General features: G+C 43.9%; 1 protein-coding gene across 1 annotated transcript in view; it reads right to left on the reverse strand.

The window, feature by feature from the left end:
• The window catches only part of LOC308309588 (breakpoint cluster region protein-like), a 124,193-nt gene that overhangs the window by 39,426 nt on the left and 62,267 nt on the right, over positions 1-22,500 (reverse strand). Inside the window, exon 2 of the mRNA XM_080755500.1 lies at positions 5,103-5,311. Coding sequence (XP_080611626.1) covers positions 5,103-5,311 — 209 coding nt within the window. The remainder of the gene's footprint in view (positions 1-5,102; positions 5,312-22,500) is intronic.

The following is a 22,500-nucleotide window of genomic DNA, read 5'->3' on the forward strand; positions in this document are numbered from 1 at the left end:
CTAGTTCATCTCGGCTCTTATTGGCCCCGGCTCAGGTTGTGACACATGGATGGCAGCCACGGTTGAGCCTGATTGGTCTAGACGTTTCGGGGCTGCAGTATACGATTGGCTCGGAGCCAAACGGGCATGACTAACTAAAGCCTGGTTGGCTGGAGAGGAGACGGGGCATATGTTGGATTTGGCCCTGACCTCCTACTAGCACAGCGGTTGCCAGGTTGGTGTCTGGGGACCCCCAGGGGTCCTTGGAGGGAGTTCCATGCTAAATGATAGTTTGGAACCAAATGGACCCTTTATGGGGTCTGTAACGCAGAGAGTGTCTCAGAGTTAGCCCATTCCGAACTGACTATGACTATATAAAAAGCTATGTTTCTACATGTCAGTCGTTCTTCGATTTTTCAAAAATAGCAGACCTACAAGCTCGTAAGCGCGCCACTCGGTGGCGCGCTATGAGCTTGTAGGTCTGCTATTTTTCAATAGCTAAAGCATAACATAGTGCTAGCACCGAAATGGGTTAAATTAACATACATTGTACACGTCATATAAGGTTTTAAGTCGACTAAATCTACGGTTGATTTAGTCGACTAAAATGGATCTTGGCGGTGCCTTGGTGCACGTCGCAATGACTCATTTTACATATATTTCATATATTCCATATTCCACTCCATATTTACTCGACTAAAACTAGACTAAATGAAAACTATTCAAGAGACTGTTATGACTAAAACTAAAATAAAAATTTTGCTGCCAAAATCAACACTGATCAGCCTCAACAGCCATGAATCATGACGCCGACCTCACAGCGAGCGCTATAGGTCAACGGCGAGCCAATCGCTGGCCCCCTCGGTCCTGACTCGTCAGTCTGACGGGCCAATCGCTGGCCCCCTTCGGTCCTGACTCGTCAGTCTGACGGGCCAATCGCTGGGCCCCCTCGGTCCTGACTCGTCAGTCTGACGGGCCAATCGCTGGCCCCCTCGGTCCTGACTCGTCAGTCTGACGGGCCAATCGCTGGCCCCCTCGGTCCTGACTCGTCAGTTTAACCCTTGGACTACTAAACCCGGAATAAACTGAATTAATCGAAAAATATAAACATGCCACATACGGAATAAACAGAATTTATTGACTGTCAGTTATTGGGGATTCAACGAAGAAAGAATGAGCATTTTTTCGCTAATATCGCTAATGTTGGATGTAATCTACCAAAAAACGGCCGAAATCCGCGTGATCGTGCGCCATCGCGCACGCGCGCCGTCTCTATGTACGTCGCTGTGAAAAATGTGATATTTGGCGATGTTTTGGGGTTGATTTGGGGTTAATATGACTTAGTAATGAAAAATATGGCATTATCCTAGCATCGCCGAGTCACGGCAGTGACTTGGGTCAAACTACTAACGGATGTTGATGATCATTTGAACCGGAAGTGACTCCCCTAGATTCCTCTATTTTTGTCAAAATCTGCATAATGGTGCATTCTCGCCATCTGGTGGCAATTCCGGAGAAGACACTAGGATCGTCAGTCTCATCAAAACGATCTATTCAAACCATCAGATCTTTCTATTAAAGTTAAAATGATGAATTAAAAATAAGCCAATTTGTTACCCAAACAAAAAAATTGGGGCTGGCTGTACAAGGGTTTAACGGAGGCTGCTTTGGAGGAGGGACTGTCTGGAGGAGAACGAAGGACGCTGGTAATTCCATTTTGCGAAGCGGTTATTGAAAGGCATGTCTGTGTGCCGGAGAAAATAACCGCGTTTTATGGTCGCGGAATTAGTTTAACTGGCTCTTAGCTGTTAGCCTTTCCCAACCTTGGAAACACACACACACACACACACACACACACACACACACACACACAAACTGCACACGCACGCACGCACGCTCGCACACGGTGCTACAGCATTCATTTCGTTCACGGATGTTATTTCTATAAGACATGCGTTTATACTCAAGATAATTCTTCTGAATCTGCACAGACTGCCATGTGCCATGTGAAACAGGCGCGCACTTCCTGTGCGACACGCTTATATGCCCGCAGATGTGTGTGTGCGTGCGTGCGCGCGTGGCGTGCGTGGATGTGAACGCCTGGATGCTTAAAGTGTCAGCATGCATCAGATGGAGCCATGTGAAAAGGGACATGTTGGTTCATGTCAATTTCATGTTTCTGTGCGTTTCTACTTTGTTTCAATGTGTATTGAGGTGATTTATGTTTGATTGATTGACTATGGTCACATTAACCTCTGAACAGCTGAAGCCTGATCTGCTGATGAGCAAAGGGTGGTTTCGATCACTGGTAATTAGCAGAGCAGGGCAGAGACGGTTCATTCAGAGAAGAGAGCTTCAGCGTGCGGCTATATAGTGCTTCATTTCCATTATACTATATTGCAGTGTTGTTTTTGGCAGCAAATTGTATTTTTTTTTCTTTTTTTTTTTTAGTCATAGTCCCTCGAATAGTTAATTTAGTTTTAGTCACAGTTTAGTCACCCGGAATGTTTTAGTGTTAGTCTAGTTTCAGTCGACTAAATGTCATAAGATTTTAGTCGACTAAATCTATACAGTTGATTGAGTCGACTAAAATGTATTTTGGCGGTGCTTGGTCGTAATGGCTGATTTTACACCTGCTGAAAATAGCAGATCTACAAGCTCGTGACGCGTTGTGAGCTTGCAGATCTGCTATTTTCAGCATGCAACCAAGTGTAAAATGACTTATACTGGATCTCTTGTCCACTATAGTCCCTCCCTATAACATTTCAGTCTAGTTTTAATTTGTTGACGAAATTTGTCAGTATATTTAGCCTTAGTTGTATAGTCATCATATAGTTTGGCTTTCATTTCATTTCTATTTCGTTTTGGTCGGTGAAAAAAGGTAGACTTATAGTTTTAGTTGACGAAAGCAACACTGTACATGTGTGCTAAAAGACGTTCATCGTCGTAATCTGGAGTGTTGTGGGCCTTCCACTTTCGCTAGATATTTCTCCCGTGAAGTGTCCGCATGCAAACATGTTGCGTTCAAAGGTCGTCTGCAGTATCAGGGCCATGCCCGTCGTTCATTGGCGGATTCAAGCCATCAGTCACTATATCTATATGACAGGCAGGCAGGGATGCTTAGATCGGCTATTTTCAGCACGCAACCAAGTGTAAAAATGACTCGATACTAACTGGATCTCTTGCCCACTAGTCCCTTCCTAACATTTGAGTCTAGTTTTCATCTGTATATATATATATATATAAATATATTTAGTCTTAGTTTTAGTCATCATAGCTTAGTTTTGGTGTAGTTTCCATTTAGTTTTCGTCAGTGAAGAAAGGGAGTCGACGGAACATTCTTTGTCATAGTACTAGTATAGTCGACGAAGTCGACACAGTTTCGAGCGGCGCCTCCGCTCCATTACGCAGCTATGTGTGTCCCCCCGTGTCCACGTACGTGTCTGTCTCCGTGTCCGAGCAGCACGGAAAGCTGCAACACGGTATACAACTCTGTCAGTTCTCGACCGTTTCGGACGCGGGAAGGCTCGCCGGAACCGGGGCATGGGCCGGGCCCGAGGGACAGCGACCCCCCCCCCCCACACGCTGTAGAACTCTGCCGCGTTGCGCTGCGACGCGTTGTGAGCTATATGCTAATCGCAGAAACACCTTGCGTCTAACTTGGTGCTATATATATACGGCCCGGCACAAACAACCTGCATGTGCCTTTGCTGGCAACACAGCCATGCATCCATGTGCATTCTGACTGGTTGACTGCGATGGGGGATGGGTGAACGCTCATGTGAGCGGTGGGTCCGCATGTGTGTGTGTGTGTGTGTGTGTGTGTGTGTGCGTGTGTGTGACTCTCCATGGTAACCTTTGAAGAACGGCAGACGTCATACATCACCGGTTTTCTGTTCATATACGAGCAGGGGGAAAAAAAGGGATGGAGGGCCGGAGAGGAGCGAAGGGGTGGGGGGGGTGGGGGGGGGGATAGAGCAGATAGGTAATTCTACTTAACGCATTTAGACCCGAGGTCGATTCCACAAAATGCCTTCTTAATCCGGACGGTTTTCTTAAAAGAAACATGTGTTTCTGTGTCAGTCGTTCTCAAAAATGTTCAGGACCCCCAAAGAATATTATGTAATTGGCCCGCCGACACCCATCTGAAAAATATGTTGTTCCACTATAGGGCACCCCCAGAAGCAAAGATTTGAGTTAAAAAAACGTTCGCTCTGAAAGAACATATATAGTCAAAGATTTGCGCCACATTTTCACGATACATTTTTTTAGCAACAAGCTCGTAGCGGCACCAAGTGCCGCGCTACGAGCTTGTAGGTCTGCTATTTTTCAATAGCTAACGTATAACACACAATGCATTACAGTTAAAACACCAAAAAGGGGTTCCCGCCCTGAATGGGTTAATAATACCGTAATACCCTGGATGAGTGTCTTCACCGGATCACTGATTTCCGGCGACCAGTATATTATGAACTATAAGCAGGGCTCCATTCTCTCCCATCGATATTGTCCAACAGCGCGACGCGTTGTGTGAGCTTGTAGATGGGCTTATATTTTCAGTTATCTTGTCCACTATAGTCCCTTGCTGACATTTTCAGTCCAGTTTTTATTCGTTGACGAAATTGTCATAATTCGGTTTCCATCCACCCTATCCTCACTAACACCAAAAGACGTTCTCCCCCCCCCCCCAAACACAAACACAAACGGCAAAAACCCGGTAAACCACTGTTGTCGACGAAATTGTCAGTATATTTAGTCTTATAGTTTTAGTCATCGTATAGCTGCGTTTTCATTTAGTTCCCATTTTGTTTTTGTCAGTGAAAACAGGTATAGTCGACGGACATTTTTCCGTCTTAGTTTTTAGTCGACGAAAACAACACTGCGCCCAAATAAGCCAAAAATCATACACCGAACGCGTCACACTATATGCCCTCACCCCCCCCCCCCCCCCCCCTCTATATATACACTTACAGACTTGGAGGACTCCAGGGACTGCTGCGTAGCCTAGCTAGTAGCCTATAGCATCCTATACTAGCCTACATGTATAGGCAGAAAGATGGCGCCCAAATAAGCCAAAAATCCTACCGGACGCGTCATAAGGGGCCCCCCCCTTATATACTGACCGACTTGGAGGACTCCAGGGAGCCGGAGGAGAGCGTGTCGCGGCTGCTGCGGCTCTTGGAGCTGAGGTGCGGCGAGGAGGACGGCGAGTCGTCGATGTAGGGCAGGACGTCGTGGTGCCGCCGCTGCTCCTCGGCGCGCTCCACGTCGTAGCATGAGCTCCCATAGCTGGGAGGGGGAGGAGGGGGAGGGGTACCCGCCAGGTGGCCGTCTGCTGCCCCGCACACACGCACGCGCGCACACACACACACACACACACACCGAATAGAGAAAGAAGAAAAAGGAGAGAGGAAAACGTTATAATGTGTGACTTTTATTTTCTCTGTTTATGGCCACTTTAGACCAAGATTTGACTGAGAACCATAGACTGTAAAAAATATGGACAAAGCGTTCCGCAGGTCTAATGTGAACGTAAAATGAAGCCTGTCAGTCCTTGCAATGGAAGTCGCCATCTTTCTAGATCCGTTTTGGCCCAGTTCAGGCCAGCTGGCCCATTGGCTGGCCCAGACAACGAGGCAGGACTTCCCCCTTCTTCTTCGTTGGTTTTTATTTAGACTCGAGTGGGTGGGGGATCCCGTTCATAGACTGTAACGGTAGCCACGCCCCTCAGAACATGCGCGACTTTATGGTAATTTTTTTAATAAATGGGACCATAATTTTCCAAAAAGAATATTATGACATTAGAAATGAGACTTTAAACTAGTGACTGGAAGCAAAAAGTATTCATGACCATGTTTATTAAGGTAATACAGTCTAGGTGAAGTTGGGCCCAAATACATGGACTTCTATGGGGCTATGGGTTTTTTTGAGCCCAATGACAGCGCCACAACAGGCCATTATATGAACTTTCATTTCCTTAGTGGCTTCACAAAATATCCGTCTGACTGCCCCCCTGCTGAGAACCGGCCATTGCGCAAATTCCAGCTTTTCACCAGAGGAGATTTTTTTTTTTTTTTTTTCAATTAGTTAATCTAGAGCGACTTACATTAGGCTATAGAACAAAAAAAATCACAGCAATACATCACATACTGTGATGTATTGCTCTCCCCTTGTCCCCCATATTATGGCATTGGCTGTTTTTGGCAATGTATTTCGTATGCCACCATATTATAGTGCAAGAAGAATATAGGAATATGTTGTCAGACTAATCAATGTACACACAAATCACACTAAAACCACTGGGGAGAAACCGGAGTTGTTAAAAAAAAGTCCACAGACGTGTTTCGTGATGTCACTATACACTGTTTGGCTACAGTCCATGAAAACACAATGTTGGCTTGAAAGTTTCAAGACGGGGGCCGCGCCTCTGTGTGTGATTCCAGTGAACACAGTTTGGTGCAATTGGATCGTTGTCCGGGGGGAAGGGGGGGGGGGGGGGGGGGGTAAACTTCAAAGCAGCCACGAGGGTGGGAATAATAATAATACAATCACTGCTTCGGGGGAAAAGCGGTGTGACATGGCTTAACCCGTTTTGGGGGGGGGGGGAAGAACGCCTTTTTGGTGTTTCATGTTGTTGTACTTTTTTTAGCTATTGAAAAATAGCTAAAAAGTAGCTTGTAGGTCTGGTGTTTTTTGAAAAATCATGAAAAAAAAAAACGAACGACTGACATACAAACATAGGGTTTTTTTCAGAAAACTGTCAGCATTTAGAAGACATTTGTAGAATCGTTCCCAGGCTCTAAAAGTGTTAAGATATATAACTAAATATCTTATATATATATATATATATATATATATATTATATATATTTCTAAAGCGTCAAAGATGACTAAGATCAGACGGATGTTGCTCTTCAAACTCACACAAGCACTCATAGAGACGCCCGCACGCACGCACACACACACACACACACACACACACACACACACACACACACACACACACACACACACACACACACACACACACACACACACACACACACACACACACACACACACACACACACACACACACACACACACACACACACACACACACACACACACACACACACGCGCGTGTGCGTGCAAGAACGCTCTCCGGTTGACACCAAAACAATCAGCATTCTGTCTGCACACACACACACACACACACACATACACCGCAAACTGTCAATGAGTCCACTGTCTGTCTGTACAGCATATACTCTCTGCAAATCTACTGTAAATCCCAATTTGTGGGGAAATTGCTTAATAATGTAAGCATTAACCCCTTTGAACCCTATAGCTACCCAATTATGTGGGTAACATTCACAGAAAATGGCCTATTGCGTGTATATTATGGTTTAGTTATAGGCTATTTTCAGCATATCTTTGGTGTAGAGGGGGGGGGGGGAATGGCTGACCCAGGTGAACTACTTGTTAGTTTACTAAGTATAGAGTATTTAGTGTCGAAGTGTCCTTGAGCAAGACTCTGAAACCCTAATTGCTCCCCATGTGCAGGTTGGCGTTATATAAATCAGTGTTTGCTTTTGTCGGCTAAAACGGAGACGAAAATTGTTCGTCGACCTTTTTTCACTGACGGGAACGGAAATGGAAACTAAATGAAAACTAAGCTATCATGACTGAAACTAAATGTATTGACAATTTCGTCAACAGATATAAACTAGACTAAAACGTTAGGGAGGGACTATAGTGGACAAGAGATCCAGTACAAGACATTTTACACTTGGTTGCACGCTGAAAATAGCAGATCTACAAGCTCACACCGCGTCGCAGCGCGACACGTTGTGAGCTTGTAATGCAAAGCTTGTAATACAAAATACATTTTAGTCGACTAAATCAACTGCAGATTTAGTAGACTAAAACTAGACTGACACTAAAACATTCCAGGTGACTAAAATATGAGAAAAACCAAATTACGTTTCATTCCAAAGAAGACTGACTAAAACTAAAATAGAAATTTGCTGCCAAAGACAACACTGATATGAATGCACCATTTCACCATGTAAAACTGAGCCCACAGTGCCCCTAACAGTGTGTTTTAACGGGCGAGCGACACTTGAATTTCATTGGCTATCGACGCCCAAAAAGATATTTTGGGTGACGTTCCTCCGCCCACTTTTCGACCATCGCCTGTTCGCAAGCTATCGCCATATAGTTGGGTCCCATATAGACAAATGTGTCCAAATTTGACTGAGGGACTGCCATTGGATGGTTTTTTTTATGAATTTTCGTTTTTTTTCACGTCATATGAAAGCAGGGAATCATAGCTTCAAATTGACAATGTTGGTTGTTCAGTTTGACCCACCGGTTTTGGAGATATGGCTTATAGAGCAATGTCTTGCAGAGAAACAGCGAGTTGAGAAAACAGGCTTGAAAGGTTCACTTGTGTGGTCTCTTAACATTACACATTACATTATTATAGCTACATGTTTAAGCATTTCATTCAAATAGAGTCTGCCTGTGCTATCAACTCATTTTGGGAAGAAAAAAAAAGGTTTTCTCCTCTGGTGAAAAGCTGGGGTTGGCGCGATGGAACCTCCTGAGTCCTCTTGGTTAAAATGGGGCTATTGTCACCATGCTTTAACTGTAAACTATCCACGGAAGTAGTGTGGCTATTAAAGAACATTTAATTACCGCAGCACAGATGAATTCTGTGTCTGGGGTCTCGTGAATTACGTCCGTATGAACGAGGTCTCACACAGGAGAACTAAAAAGGGCAAATAAATTGCTCTAATACTCCCGAGAGCAAACAAAAGGGACACATTAAGCCTCAAACAAAATGCTAGCTCCTCGCTTCAACGAATGAACAAAAGGACATTTCAGGAATAGACTAATATTCATAAATCATTCATGTTCGATGCGATCATTAACATAACACGCACTGTATGCCTCGCGGACCACAGTTCCAACAGTCTCAAGCAGTCAGGCTGCTGAACAGCTGACCTTGAACTGTATATTGCACTGTTTTGTCATTTCACTTTTTCATGTTTTTTTTTGTCTTTTTCTTGCACTATAGATGTTTGTTTAATGTCCTGTGTATGCAAGAGTGATGAGAGTGCTCTGAGCAAAATAATTTTCATTGTATTTATACTCCGTCAGGACTGACAGAATGGCTTTGGAAGTCAGGATTTAGAAGGCAATTTGTAGAATCGTCCTGCAGGTCAAAAATTTGGTTGAAACATCAAAAAGGGTTTCCCGTCCTGAATGGGGTTAAAAAAGAAAAATGCCCATACGCGAGCGAGATCACGTCGAATATCGCTTCTAAATATTGGTTTTGATCATGTCGCCTATGTGCGCAGAGACGGAGAGACAGGTGGGAGAGAGAGAGGACGACAGGCGATCAGTGTTGCTTTTGTCGACAAACTATGTTCTATGTTCGACGGCTACCTTTTTTTTCCACTGACGAAAACTAAATGGAAACTAAATAAAAACGGAGCTATACGATGACTAAAACGAAGACTAAATACATTGACAATTTCGTCAACAGATAAAAACTAAAGACTAGACTAAAACTAAAGACGCGCTGCGAGCTTGTAGATCAGCTATTTGCAGCGAGTGAACAGTCATCACGACGGCACCGAGGAAAACACATTTCGTTCGACTAAACCAACTGTAGATTCAGTCGACTGGAAATCGTATGACATTTAGATTTAGTCGACTGAAACTAACATCTAAAGGTGCTGCCGAAAAAAACCAACACCACTGGGAGGCTACAATAATGTGACCGTGAAGACTTAATGAACAAAGAGAAAGAAGGAAAGACCCAAATACTGTATATTGCACTGTTTTGTCATTTCACTTTTTCATGTTTTTTTTTGTCTTTTTCTTGCACTATAGATGTTTGTTTAATGTCCTGTGTATGCAAGAGTGATGAGAGTGCTCTGAGCAAAATAATTTTCATTGTATTTATACTCCGTCAGGACTGACAGAATGGGTTTTAGAAGTCAGGATTTAGAAGGCAATTTGTAGAATCGTCCTGCAGGTCAAAAATGTGGTTGAAACATCAAAAAGGGTTTCCCGTCTTGAATGGGGTTAAAAAAGAAAAATGCCCATACGCGAGCGAGATCACGTCGAATAACGGTTCCAAATATTGGTTTTGATCATGTCGCCTATGTGCGCAGAGACGGAGAGACAGGTGGGAGAGAGAGAGGACGACAGGCGATCAGTGTTGCTTTATTTGTCGACAAACTATGTTCTATGTTCGACGGCTACCTTTTTTTTCCACTGACGAAAACTAAATGGAAACTAAATAAAACTGGGAGGCCACAATGATGTGACCGTGAAGACTTAATTAACAAATAGAAAGAAGGAAAGACCCAAATAGTCGTAATCCTCGACGGAGGAAAAGAAACAGTCCTCCGTCCGTCCGTCCGACCCCCCCCCATCATCGCGCTGCTCGCCCACCCAGCACGGACACCATAAATATGACGCCTTTATTGGCCTGGCCTCCACCACCCCGACACACACACACACACACACACACACACACACACACACACACACACACACACACACACACACACACACACACACACACACACACACACACACACACACACACACACACACACACACACACACACACACACACACACACACACACACACACACACACACACACACACACACACACACACACACACACACACACACACACACGCCTGGCCTCAGCCCCATTTCACCCCAACAGCACCAATATAACCCTGTCCTGACAATTAATTAACGCACATGCACACGCGCACACACACACACACACACACACACACACACACACACACGCACGCACCTATATGTTTACTATACCACACCCCAGGTCCCACATGTGACGGTATAGGCCTACATACGGTGGTCCGTATAATCACGGTGGTGGTTTTTTTAATAAAAAGGAACCCCCCCTCCCCCCCCCCCCTACATCGTGTTCCATGTGCTATACTGTATATATACACGACATTGTGCCGGTTGGGTGGATTTGGGGGGGGGGGGGGGGGGGGGGTCTGTCTGTAACCGGAAGATAAGGTGAGTGAGTGGACGTCTGGACGTCTGTCTGTCTGTCTGAGTATGCATGCAAATGTAAGTGTGTGTGTGTGTATGGCTCTGTCTGTCTGTCTGTCTGTCTGTCTGTCTGTCTGTCTGTCTGTCTGTCTGTCTGTCTGTCAATGTAAGTGTGTGTGTATGGCTCTGTCTGTCTGTCTGTCTGTCTGTCTGAATATGCATGCAAATGTAAGTGTGTGTGTATGGCTCTGTCTGTCTGTCTGTCTGTCTGTCTGTCTGTCTGTCTGAATATGCATGCAAATGTAAGTGTGTGTGTATGGCTCTGTCTGTCTGTCTGTCTGCGTGCGTGTGCGCGTGCGCATGCGCTCTTCTTTCCCTTTTTCCCCGCCGATGTCGCAGTTTTCATGACTGCCACTCCAATTATAGCGGAATAACGAAATTGCTCTGTGCACGTGTGTGTACACGTACGGTACGGTACGACGTGCACGACTGTGATGGGACAAGGAATAGACCAGAGGACGATTCTACAAATGTCTTCCAAAAAAAGTCATGACGGTTTTCGGGTAAATGCTTCTATGTGTCAGGGGTTCTCAAACCTTTTCATGTCAATTAAGGACTCCCAAAAAATATATGTATTTGGCCCGCCGACCCCCATCTGATAATATGTTGTTGTTCCAGGGACCCCATGAGCGTCACACCAGCGTCTCTATTTCTTGTGGCAGCTTAAGAAGTTTTAAAGTCAGCCAAGCAGCCATGACTCACTTCTACAGGGCCACTATTGAAAGTGTTCTAACCTTCTCCATGCTTGTCTGGTTTGGTCACACAACCTCTCAAGACAAATCAAAGCTGGAAAGAGTAGTACGCTGTACATCAAAAAACATAGGATGTAGCCTCCCTATACACTTTCCTCACTCTATTCCACCAGAATCATTAGGAAGGCAAATAAAATCATTGCAGACAAAACTCCCATCCTGCACATCACCTCTCCAATCTCCTCCCATCAGGCAGGAGATATATAGAAGTATCCAGAGCTCAACATGTCGCTTCAGGGATAGCACACTTACCCCGTAGCCATTAGACATCTGAACTCATAGATATATGCATATAGCACTTAAAAAAAAAAAAAAAAAACTGAATGTAATTGCCTACGCTGCTGGTTTTTGTATTGTACATGTCCTTCTTGTTTGTGCATCTATGGTTGTCTGTATATGTTGAGTATGAACCAAGACAAATTCCTATCAACTTGTTGACATGGCAAATAAATGATTGAATCTTGAATCTTGGGTAGCAGATGATTGAATAAGGGGGGGGGGGGGGGGGATTGGGGGCGCGACATGTCATCAAATTCAACTGAACTTGATAGAAGCGTTAATTCCGTTGGTCCCGTGACAACATATATAGGCACTTGACAGCAGTTCATTTGATATATAAGTGCGCTGCCAGGTTGATGTTTTGCCATATTTAAAGCATGTATACATTTTCACTACACACATTTTCACTACACAAGCTCATATAGCGCGAGTGCCGCGCTATATGAGCTTGTGTAGTGAAAATGTGGCGCAAAATGTGGCGCAAATCTTTGAATATATTCTTTCAGAGCTGAACTCTGTTTTTAACTCAACTTTTAACTTTGCTTCTGGGGGGACAGCACATATTTCCGGATTTGGGGGGGGGGGGGATACAGATAATCCTTGGGGTCATCGTTTGTTGCATGAAAAGGTTGAGCACCTGTCCTGCACTCACTGACATACTGTAACTATAGAAAAACGGAGATTTTTCTTTTCTGAAAAGCGTCATGATTTTGAATGAAGACATTTTTCGTATAGAATCAGTTCTGCAGGTCTAAAATCGGGCTACAGTTTAACGTCTTCTATATAGACATCTGCTGATGTGTGTGTGTGTGTGTGTGTGTGTGTGTGTGTGTGTGTGTGCGTGTGTGTGTGTGTGTGTGTGTGTGCTGTGCCCGCCTCACCGCCACTGATAATCTCCGTGGAAACGGAGCAGCATGCAGCTCGCTCGCTCGCTCCGTTTCCGGTATACACAAAGCTGGGACCATATCGCCACGGTAACGCAGCTGGTATATCTTTTAACCCATTCTGACCTGAGATCAGATTCTAAAAAAAGCCATGTTTCTATACGTCAGTGCGTCGTTCTTTCGATTTAAAAAAAGAAAAACAGACCTATACAAGCTCGTAGCGCGCACCACCGAGTGGCGCGCTACGAGCTTGTATAGGTCTGCTATTTTTCAATAGCTATATGCCAACACCAAAAGGGGTTTCCGCCCAAAATATGTTTAACGCATCTCTTTGTTTCAGAATTGAACGATGAGATAGAAATAAAAGGACAAAAGCTATATGCTCCGCTCCACCCCTCCCCTCCCTCCCCTCCCCCCCCCCCCCCTCCCTCCCTCCCTCCCCTCCCCTCCTCCATGTCTGGTGGAGGGAGGGGAGGGAGAGGTGGAATTGAGAAATGAGCATTCAGGGCAATTAGAATATCTCACTCTCTCTCTCACACACACACACACACACACACACACACACACACACACACACACACACACAGTCACACACACACTTACACAAGTGTAAATAATGTATTTGTTGTTGTTTTTGTTACTTTCCATATACCTATATGTTTGATTACTTTGTCTTACTATTTGTATATATTATCTTTGGTGAGAACCACATATTATAAGCCCTCCCTGCTGGGTTTCTTTTCTCACCTGCACACACTTCTCTTTAATCGATGTCGCCTTTTTTGTATACCGTTTTATTGTGCGAATAAACGAAACTAAACTAAACTAGAATGTCTGCATTACGGTCCGAGCGCGCGCGCGTGTGTGTGTGTCAAATGGATGTTGATAAATGTCATAAAATTGTCACATAGACGAGTAGTAGCCTACAGTATATATACAGTACATGCTCGTGTAGGAAGGACGAGAGAAGAGTCTCACAGACTGAGAGAGCATATGGTGAAAGTCCTTTGAATGAATGCATGGATTAAATAGCCGATCTACAAGTTCACAACTGTGAGCTTGTATACACCGGCTATTGTCAATAGATTTTGTACACATTTTGAACTTGTGTGAAATGGCACATATATATATACTATATAACGGATATTATGGCGTCCTGCAGGATACAACATCACCACCGCTAGCCACACGGTGGAAATAAATGTACGGAGTGTTTCTGGAATAGTAGTATAGCCGTGTGATTCAATCCCTGCAGGTGACAAAGTGACAAATGACCAATTCCCTCCCCACAGTTTAGCAGCTATAAGTAAAGGAACTGCGTGTCCATCGGGGAAATATAGGTTAGGGGTCCACGGAAGTTCCAGACCCACAGGATCAGACAGATATTTTGCGAAGCCACTAAAGGAAATCGGGACATCCTGAAAGTTCATGTATAACGGCCTGTTGTGGCGCTGTTGTCATTGCGGGCCCAAAAAAAACCCCCATATAGCTCCAAATAGAGATCCATGTATTTGGGCCCAACTTCACCTATAGACTGTATTACCTTAATAACATGGTCACGATAATAAACATGGTCACGAATACGTTCTGCTTCAGTCACTATAGTTTAAAGTCTCATTTCTCATGTCATTATATTCTTTTTTTGGAAAATTATAGTCCCATTTATAAAAATAAAAAAAAGACCATAAAGTCGCGTATGTTCTGAGGGGCGTGGCTACCCGTTACAGTCTATGAACGGGAGCCACCGGGGGGAAGTCCCGCCTCGTTGTCTGGCCAGCCAATGGGGCTCAGCTGGGCCCAAACGGATCGAGAAGGACAGACTGGCTTCATTTTACGTCCATATTCAAACCCACGCATGGGCTCGCGTTGAAAATGAATTGCGACCTGAGATCAGATTCATACGAGGTTTCCACTGGACACACACACTGGTCTGATGAACCCATTCTGACCCGAGATCAGATTCTAAAAAAATGTCAGTCGATTTTCAAAAATAGCAGACCCTACAAGCTCGTATAGCGCGGCACTCTGTGGCGCGCTATACGAGCTTGTAGATCTGCTATTTTTCAATAGCTAAAGCATATAACATGGTGCTATAACACAAAATGGGTTCCCGTTCAGAATGGGATATAATGTATGCATGCGTTCAATTCCAGAAGTATACACACCCACGACGCTGGCTCTCGCACGCGTGTTAAAAGCTCTAAAGTCACTGGGGGGGGCAGAGACACATTTCTCACTAAACCGCCCACCCCCCCCCCCCCCCCCCCCCCCCCCACACACACACACACGTTAAGAAAGACCTTTCTCAGTATCACCGCAGATTGAAACTAGCTACACACTTTGGAATGGACCAAGGAACGGAGATACTGCCTTTTCGACCAAAATCAAGCTGGGAACCGTCTGAGAATTTAATCCCAAGCAGTCTTAAACGACTGATGCAGAAGACATGAAATACGGTAACACGCATACCAGGACACATTAAGAAAAAGATAATCTCACAATAGAACAAACCAGGGCACTTAGGGAACTAATCAACAACAAACAAATCATTATCAAACCAGCAGACAAAGGCTCCTGCATAGTAATTATGGATCGACACCAATACCTTTTAGAAGGTGAGAGACAGCTCAACAATCAGGACCATTATAGGCAATTAGACCAACCCATTTACATGCAGACAGCTACGAAGGCCATAGCCATCATAAACAGTCTTAAGGACAAAAGGCACATAAACGCCAAACAACACCAATACTTAATAGGACAGGATAGCCCACGGGCTAGGATATTTTATCTTTTACCAAAAATACACAAAAGCCCGGATTCATGGACAATACCATATGAAATTCCACCCCACCGGGAGACCAATTGTGTCGGACTGTGGCAGCGAGACGTATCAGACAGCAGAGTTTTATTGATATTTCCTGAACCCACTGTCGATAAAACACCCCAGTTTTATAAAAGACACTTACGATTTTGTGGACAAAATTAAAGCTATTAAAGTAGGAAGGAGGCCCTTCTATTTTCAATAGATATAGGACAGCCTCTACACAAACATTGAAACAGAATCAGGACTCCAAGCAGTCAGGGAAGTCTTTAGTAAATACCCAGACACAAGTCGACCAGAGGAGGAAATACTCAATTACTAGACCTTAAATCTAACCCAGAATGATTTTTCCTTTAACAACAAATTCTATTTACAAATCAAAGGCACGGCCATGGGAAAGAGATTTGCACCATCTTATGCAAACATTTACATGAGCATATGGGAACAGACGCACTAGAAAAATGCAGACTTAAACCGACACATTACTATAGATTTCTAGATGATATATTTGGAATATGGGAACATAGCCAAGAAGAATTCCAGGAATTTATTGATGTTTTAAATAGCCATCATAGATCCATAACGATAAAATATGTGACACACCACAGAAAGGATTGACTTTCTTGATGTAACAATCTTCAAGGGCCCAAACTTTAACACAAATGGGAAACTAGACTTAAAAGTATTCTTTAAAGAAACAGACACTTCACGCCCTATTACACAAAACGTCATTCACCCGACACACTCCTACACAGGAATAGTCAAATCACAACTACTAAGATTCCATAGGATTTGCACGCAAAGAAGTGATTTCAAAATAGCTTGTAAAACTCTATTTAATGCCCTCAGACTAAGAGGATACACTAGGACCTTCCTCCGGAAAGCCCAAAAAACCTTCTTAGAAATAAAAGTGCGAGATACAGGCCCCAAATTGGCCCTGATAACCAGTTATTCAACACAGAGCACACTAGCCAACAACAGAATAAAAAGGAATTTTGAGAACCGAACAGACGATCTTCTAAAAGATTATAAAATTATATCGGCCTACAGAAAAAATAAAAACCTTAAAGATTATCTAGTACACAGCAAGCTAAAAGAAATCAACACACAGCACGCCAGGGACCAGAATACTTCAAACCCAAAACAATTAGTAAAAATAGAACCACAAAACGCGGTCTTGGAGATTAAACAACAAATTAACAGCCCAGAACCAGCAACTGCATTTATTTAAATCACATGTGAAAAATGTGGTTTACAATATGTCGGAGAGACAGGTAAAACAATAGGTACTAGGCTGGGACGACACAGATACAATATTAACAATGCCAAAAAGACAACCCACAAGATTGGTGCAACATTTTATGGCGCACGGCATTGGAGCTCTAAAATGCGCTGGACTTCAACACAATCCTAACTGGACAGTAGGACAAAGACGTTTAATGAAAAACAGTGGATTAAGAACCTCAACACGGATTTTCCTCGAGGCTTAAACCATGCCTAAAATTAGATCTTGAACACTAAAAAACTTAAACTCAGGATTAAACTGGGAGAAATCTAAAAGTGATTGGATCAGACTTCCTTCGGATACATGGCGAATGCATTTATTCCTTGCATTGTGCCTACACATGTCGCGACCCTGCGGTCGCGACATGTGTAGGCACAGTGCACTGAAATCTTTTAATTCCCCCCCCCCCCACACACACACACACACACACACACGCTTCATGGGAAATTAGTGTTCAAATTACTGCCATAAAAAGAAATTAAAAAAAGGAATCACAGAGAGCTCTTATTAATAATACAGCATGCTAAATGACTGGCTCTATATATTCTGGGTCACGCCACAGCGGCTCGTTACAGGATCGCGCTTTTTTTCCCCTTCTATACAGGCAATGATGGCAATTAACCCATTCCGGGCGGGGAATTAAGAAGCCCTTTTGGTGTTTTAAACCCATTCTGACCGGGCACCCATTTTGGTGTTGGCATCATGTTATGCTTTAGCTATTGAAAAATAGCAGATCTACAAGCTCATATCGCGCCACCGAGTGGCGCGCTACGAGCTTGTAGGTCTGCTATTTTTAGAAAAATCGAAGAACGACTGACATTTTTAGAATCTGATCCCGGGTCAGAATGGGTTAATCAGACCAGTGTGTGTCCAGTGGAAACCTGGTATGAATCTGATCTCAGGTCAGAATGGGTTAAAGCCTTATTATGTTACGCTTTTTTTAGCCCATGTATATAATATAGGCCTGACGGTCGAAATAAAAAGAAAGTCTTCTGAACTAATATTATGTTCAAAAGATTTGTTGCCGCATTTTCAACATTCCCCCCCCCCCCCCCCCCAAAAAAAAAATAGCAGACCTACTATACAAGCTCGTATAGCGCGAGCCACTCGGTGGCGCGCTATACGAGCTTGTAGATCTGCTATTTTTCAACAGCTAAAGCATGACATATAATGCTTATAGTTAAAACACCAAAACGGGTTCCCATATATATACACAGAATGGGTTATGCTATTTTTTAAAAAAAATCGCGAAAATGTGCGCAAATTACACATATGAATATTTGGGGTCCTTTGAACCTGAGATATTGAGCACCACGGATATAAGAAAAAAATATATATAGAGGTATTTCGGAAAACTGTCAGAATTTATAGAAGACACATTTCTTTTGGGGAAATGCCGACGTCAGGCCTGAATGGGTTAAATACCTTCTGGTTGTATATTTAAAAAAAAATCATTGAACGGTTGTGCAGGTAGGATTTAGAGCGATAATGGTGTGGGTGTTAAGTGTCCCCCCCCCTCCCCACCCCCCACCCACCCCTCCCCTCCCTCCCTCACCCCCCCCCCCCCCCTCCCTCTCATGAAGACAGTCACAGTAATAATGCATTTCTTATCCTCAATACGACCCTCTCTCTCTCTCTCTCTCTCTCTCTCTCTCACACACACACACACTTGTTAATGCACCGTGAGCAACGCAGCCGTGTGCATGTGCGTGCGTGCGTGTGCGCAAAGTACACTCGGTAGTTTACCCATGTTCACCTGGCACCATTAAAACCTCAGGTCTTCGTCCTCACATGTGTAGAGCATGATGTGGCCCCAATGCCACACGTTAAAATCCCAGAGCGTTTATAGAGTATATATATATATATATACTCTGACGGTGTAAAATAATCGGTGTTTAATTTATCCATTTTGTTAAAATTAACACCCAGGATTGTAATTATGTCGTCGTTGCTTTATTTTATTTTATTATTATTATTATTATTATCTTAAAAATCGGACGCGTCTGAACCGAGTGGTGGTGGGGAGACATACGTACGGACATACGCGCCCTCAAAGATATAGCAGACGCACAAGCTCACAGCGCGTCGCGTGGTGACATGTTGTGAGCTTGTAGATCTGCTATTTTCGCTATATACTTTTTTAGAGTGCTTCTGCTTTTAGAGGTCAAAAGACCTCAGACCGGTGAGGTCAGAGGTTAACTTATATATATGAGGAGAGGCGACAAAGGTCAGAAGGCTCTTCCGTCAGTGTGCGCGCGCGCGCGTGTGTGTGTGTGTGTGTGCTCAATGGTGGGGTGGGGGGAGGGGGTCTAAAATCTAATTACAGTACACACAACGGCGTTACCACTTTTATTAACGACATTCTGGACCCCTTTTGGTGCTTTAACCCATTCTGACCTGAGATCAGATTCATACGAGGTTTCCACTGGACACACACTGGTCTGATTAACCCATTCTGACCTGAGATCAGATTCTAAAAAAATGTCAGTCGTTCTTCGATTTTTCAAAAATAGCAGACCTACAAGCTCATAGCGCGCCACTCGGTGGCGCGCTATGAGCTTGTAGATCTGCTGTTTTTCAATAGCTAAAGCATAACATGATGCTAACACCAAAACGGGTTCCCGGTCAGAATGGGTTAAAGCATTATGTTACACTTTAGCTATATTGAAAAAATAGCAGATGATGCATCATACAGCGCGGCACTCGCTGTTATTTTAGAAAAAAATCGCGAAAATGTGGCGCAAATCTTTGAATGTATATATTCTCTCAGAGCGAACGTTTTTAACTCACATATTTTCAGATGCGGGGGGGGGGGTCGGCGGCCAATTACATTATACATTTTCGGGGTCCTTGACATGAAATATTGAGCACCACCAAACTGTTATAGGATTTAGAAGACTTTTTTTTCCCCTCCCAGGCCATTGAAACAAACCAGGAGCATCACAGGGGAAGCTGCTCTGATGGAATGAAGCCAAAACAATTAAATGCCACATACAGTACTACGGTATCAGTGTATAAGAACAAGTATACAGTGGCGAGAAATAGAAAAGACGCAAATATTATGACTCCTGACTCTCCATCGGCCCCCGTTGGCTCTAAGGACTATTGGAGTAGATCGACACCAGTGTTGTTTTCGTCGACTTAAACTATAATGTTCGTCGACTACCTTTTTTTCCACTGGGCGAAAACTACACGGAAACGAAATAAAAACTAAGCTATATGGTGACTAAAACTAAGGCTTAAATATACTGACAATTTCGTCAACAAATAAAAAAACTAGACTCAAATGTTACGAAGGGACTATATAGTGGACAAGAGATCCGGTACAAGTCATTTTACACTCGGTTGCGTGCTGAAAAAAAAAAACGATCTACAAGCGCGACGCGTTGTGAGCTTGTATTGTATATAGCCTGCCTGCTATCCGCTGTGTCAGTCAGTTCTGTTTGATATTATAGTTTGCTATGGATTCTACTTTAGCAATTATTTTGTTTTTACTTTGGAAACTATGCCAAGCAAAGCCCAAGAGCCACGTGTGTATATATGTATAGTCCGCATATAGAACAAGATCAGCGCGTATACTGCGGTGCTGCAGATAAGCAGATTCAACAGGAAGTCGTGTGTTGGTTTTTTGTTGTTTGACGCTTATGGCTCGTCGACTATATAGAGATTATGTCACGTTCTTTAAAAAAACAAAAACAGTCCACTTCCTTCTGTATAGGTATAATACCATAGAGTATTAAAAGGATAGAGACTAAACTAGCGCGAAGCTCCGCCCCCTCCGCTATTCATGTCAGTGGAAGTTGCTCAGTGGCGTTTTGAAGCACCCGGAAGGCTGCCGGAAGTACCGTCTATTTCGCTGATTCAGCATTTCACTTCCGCATTTGGACACCAAATTTTGGTGTCCAAATGCGGAAGTGCACCCAGAGTGCACCTGGGCTTTACATTGGGCGCTCGGTTGCACAGGGTTTCCTCGTCAAGAATCCACGGGTCCGCCTGCAGTCCTTCCTCTTACCACTAGGGCCCAGCGCTTCAACATTGGAGTGCATAGCTGGCCCCTTGTATAATACGCATGCATTCACATCGGAACGATCCGTATCTGAATACACTTCAGCAGGTCCAGAGCGGTAGGCTACCCCGGGGGGACGGTTGGGTCGCCATCTCTCGCTCCCGGGAACGGTATACATATACGCATCGTTCACCTCGAACCACAACATCTGAGAAGTGGTCCCGAGTGCATGCGCAACCCGGGACCATAATATAGTGTCTATCGCCCCCTAAATCTCTCCAGTCCTATGGCACCAAGCCAGCCTGCAATGGCTGCCAGCATCATTATACAAGCATCATACCAGCATCAATTACCAGAACACATGCACTCCAGTAATGGCTCCAATCAAACACACACTCGTTACAATCCGGCACAAAAGGTACGCACATACCGTTATGCATTGCACACACACACACACACACACACACACATTACTGTATCTCTCTCTCTCTCTCTCTCTCTCTCTCTCTCTCAAACGAGGCCAAAGAACAATTAGGAGGATTGTCTACAGACTCTATACACACAGACAAGTCATTTCAATTATCCGTCCATGTATATTCCCATGGCTTCCCCTCTTGAAGGTTACGGGGCTGTCACGAAGGCTTTCTCTTAAGAGCTCCATATATGGGGATCAGATTAAGGTAGAAACCTCAAAGATGGATGTGACCCTATAGACTTGCACATCATAAAAAAGGCAGATCCCTGCAGCCTCTAAACCTCAAGATACCAGGCCGCGCACGTACGTGCGCGGTATATCTCCAACGATCCCAAATCCTCAGAATCCACATAGGAAACCCCCCAAAGCACGACACTGCAGGATATACATGTGGACACAGCACACATTATAGGACATATAGACTCGAGACGCCATGACACTTAAAACCCATTCTGACCTGAGATCAGATTCATACGAGGTTTCCACTGGGACACACACACACACACACACACTGGTCTGATTAACCCATTCTGACCCGAGATCAGATTCTAAAAAATGTCAGTCGTTTTTTTTTTTTGATTTTTCAGAAATAGCAGACCTATACAAGCTTGCAGATCTGCTATTTTTCAATAACGCTGACCGGGGCTGCCAGCATTGGGCTTTTATTTTATTTTATAGGGGTTTATATGTGATGAGGTCATCGCAAATGTGATGAGGTCATCACAAATGTGATGAGGTCAGCACATTTGGGGCACTCGTTTTTCAGTGTGTTTTTTTTTGTGCAATACGAATGCTTGAAATGGAAATGGCATTATGAAAGCCCCCCTACTTTGACATGTCACATGCTAATTAAAATGCATAATGAAAATGTAAAAATCTTGCCTTATATATAGGATGTTAACGCCCTGAGGGCTTTG

Source organism: Protomyctophum bolini, assembly GCF_963924005.1.
Source record: "Protomyctophum bolini genome assembly, chromosome: 22".
Classification (NCBI taxonomy): domain Eukaryota; kingdom Metazoa; phylum Chordata; class Actinopteri; order Myctophiformes; family Myctophidae; genus Protomyctophum; species Protomyctophum bolini.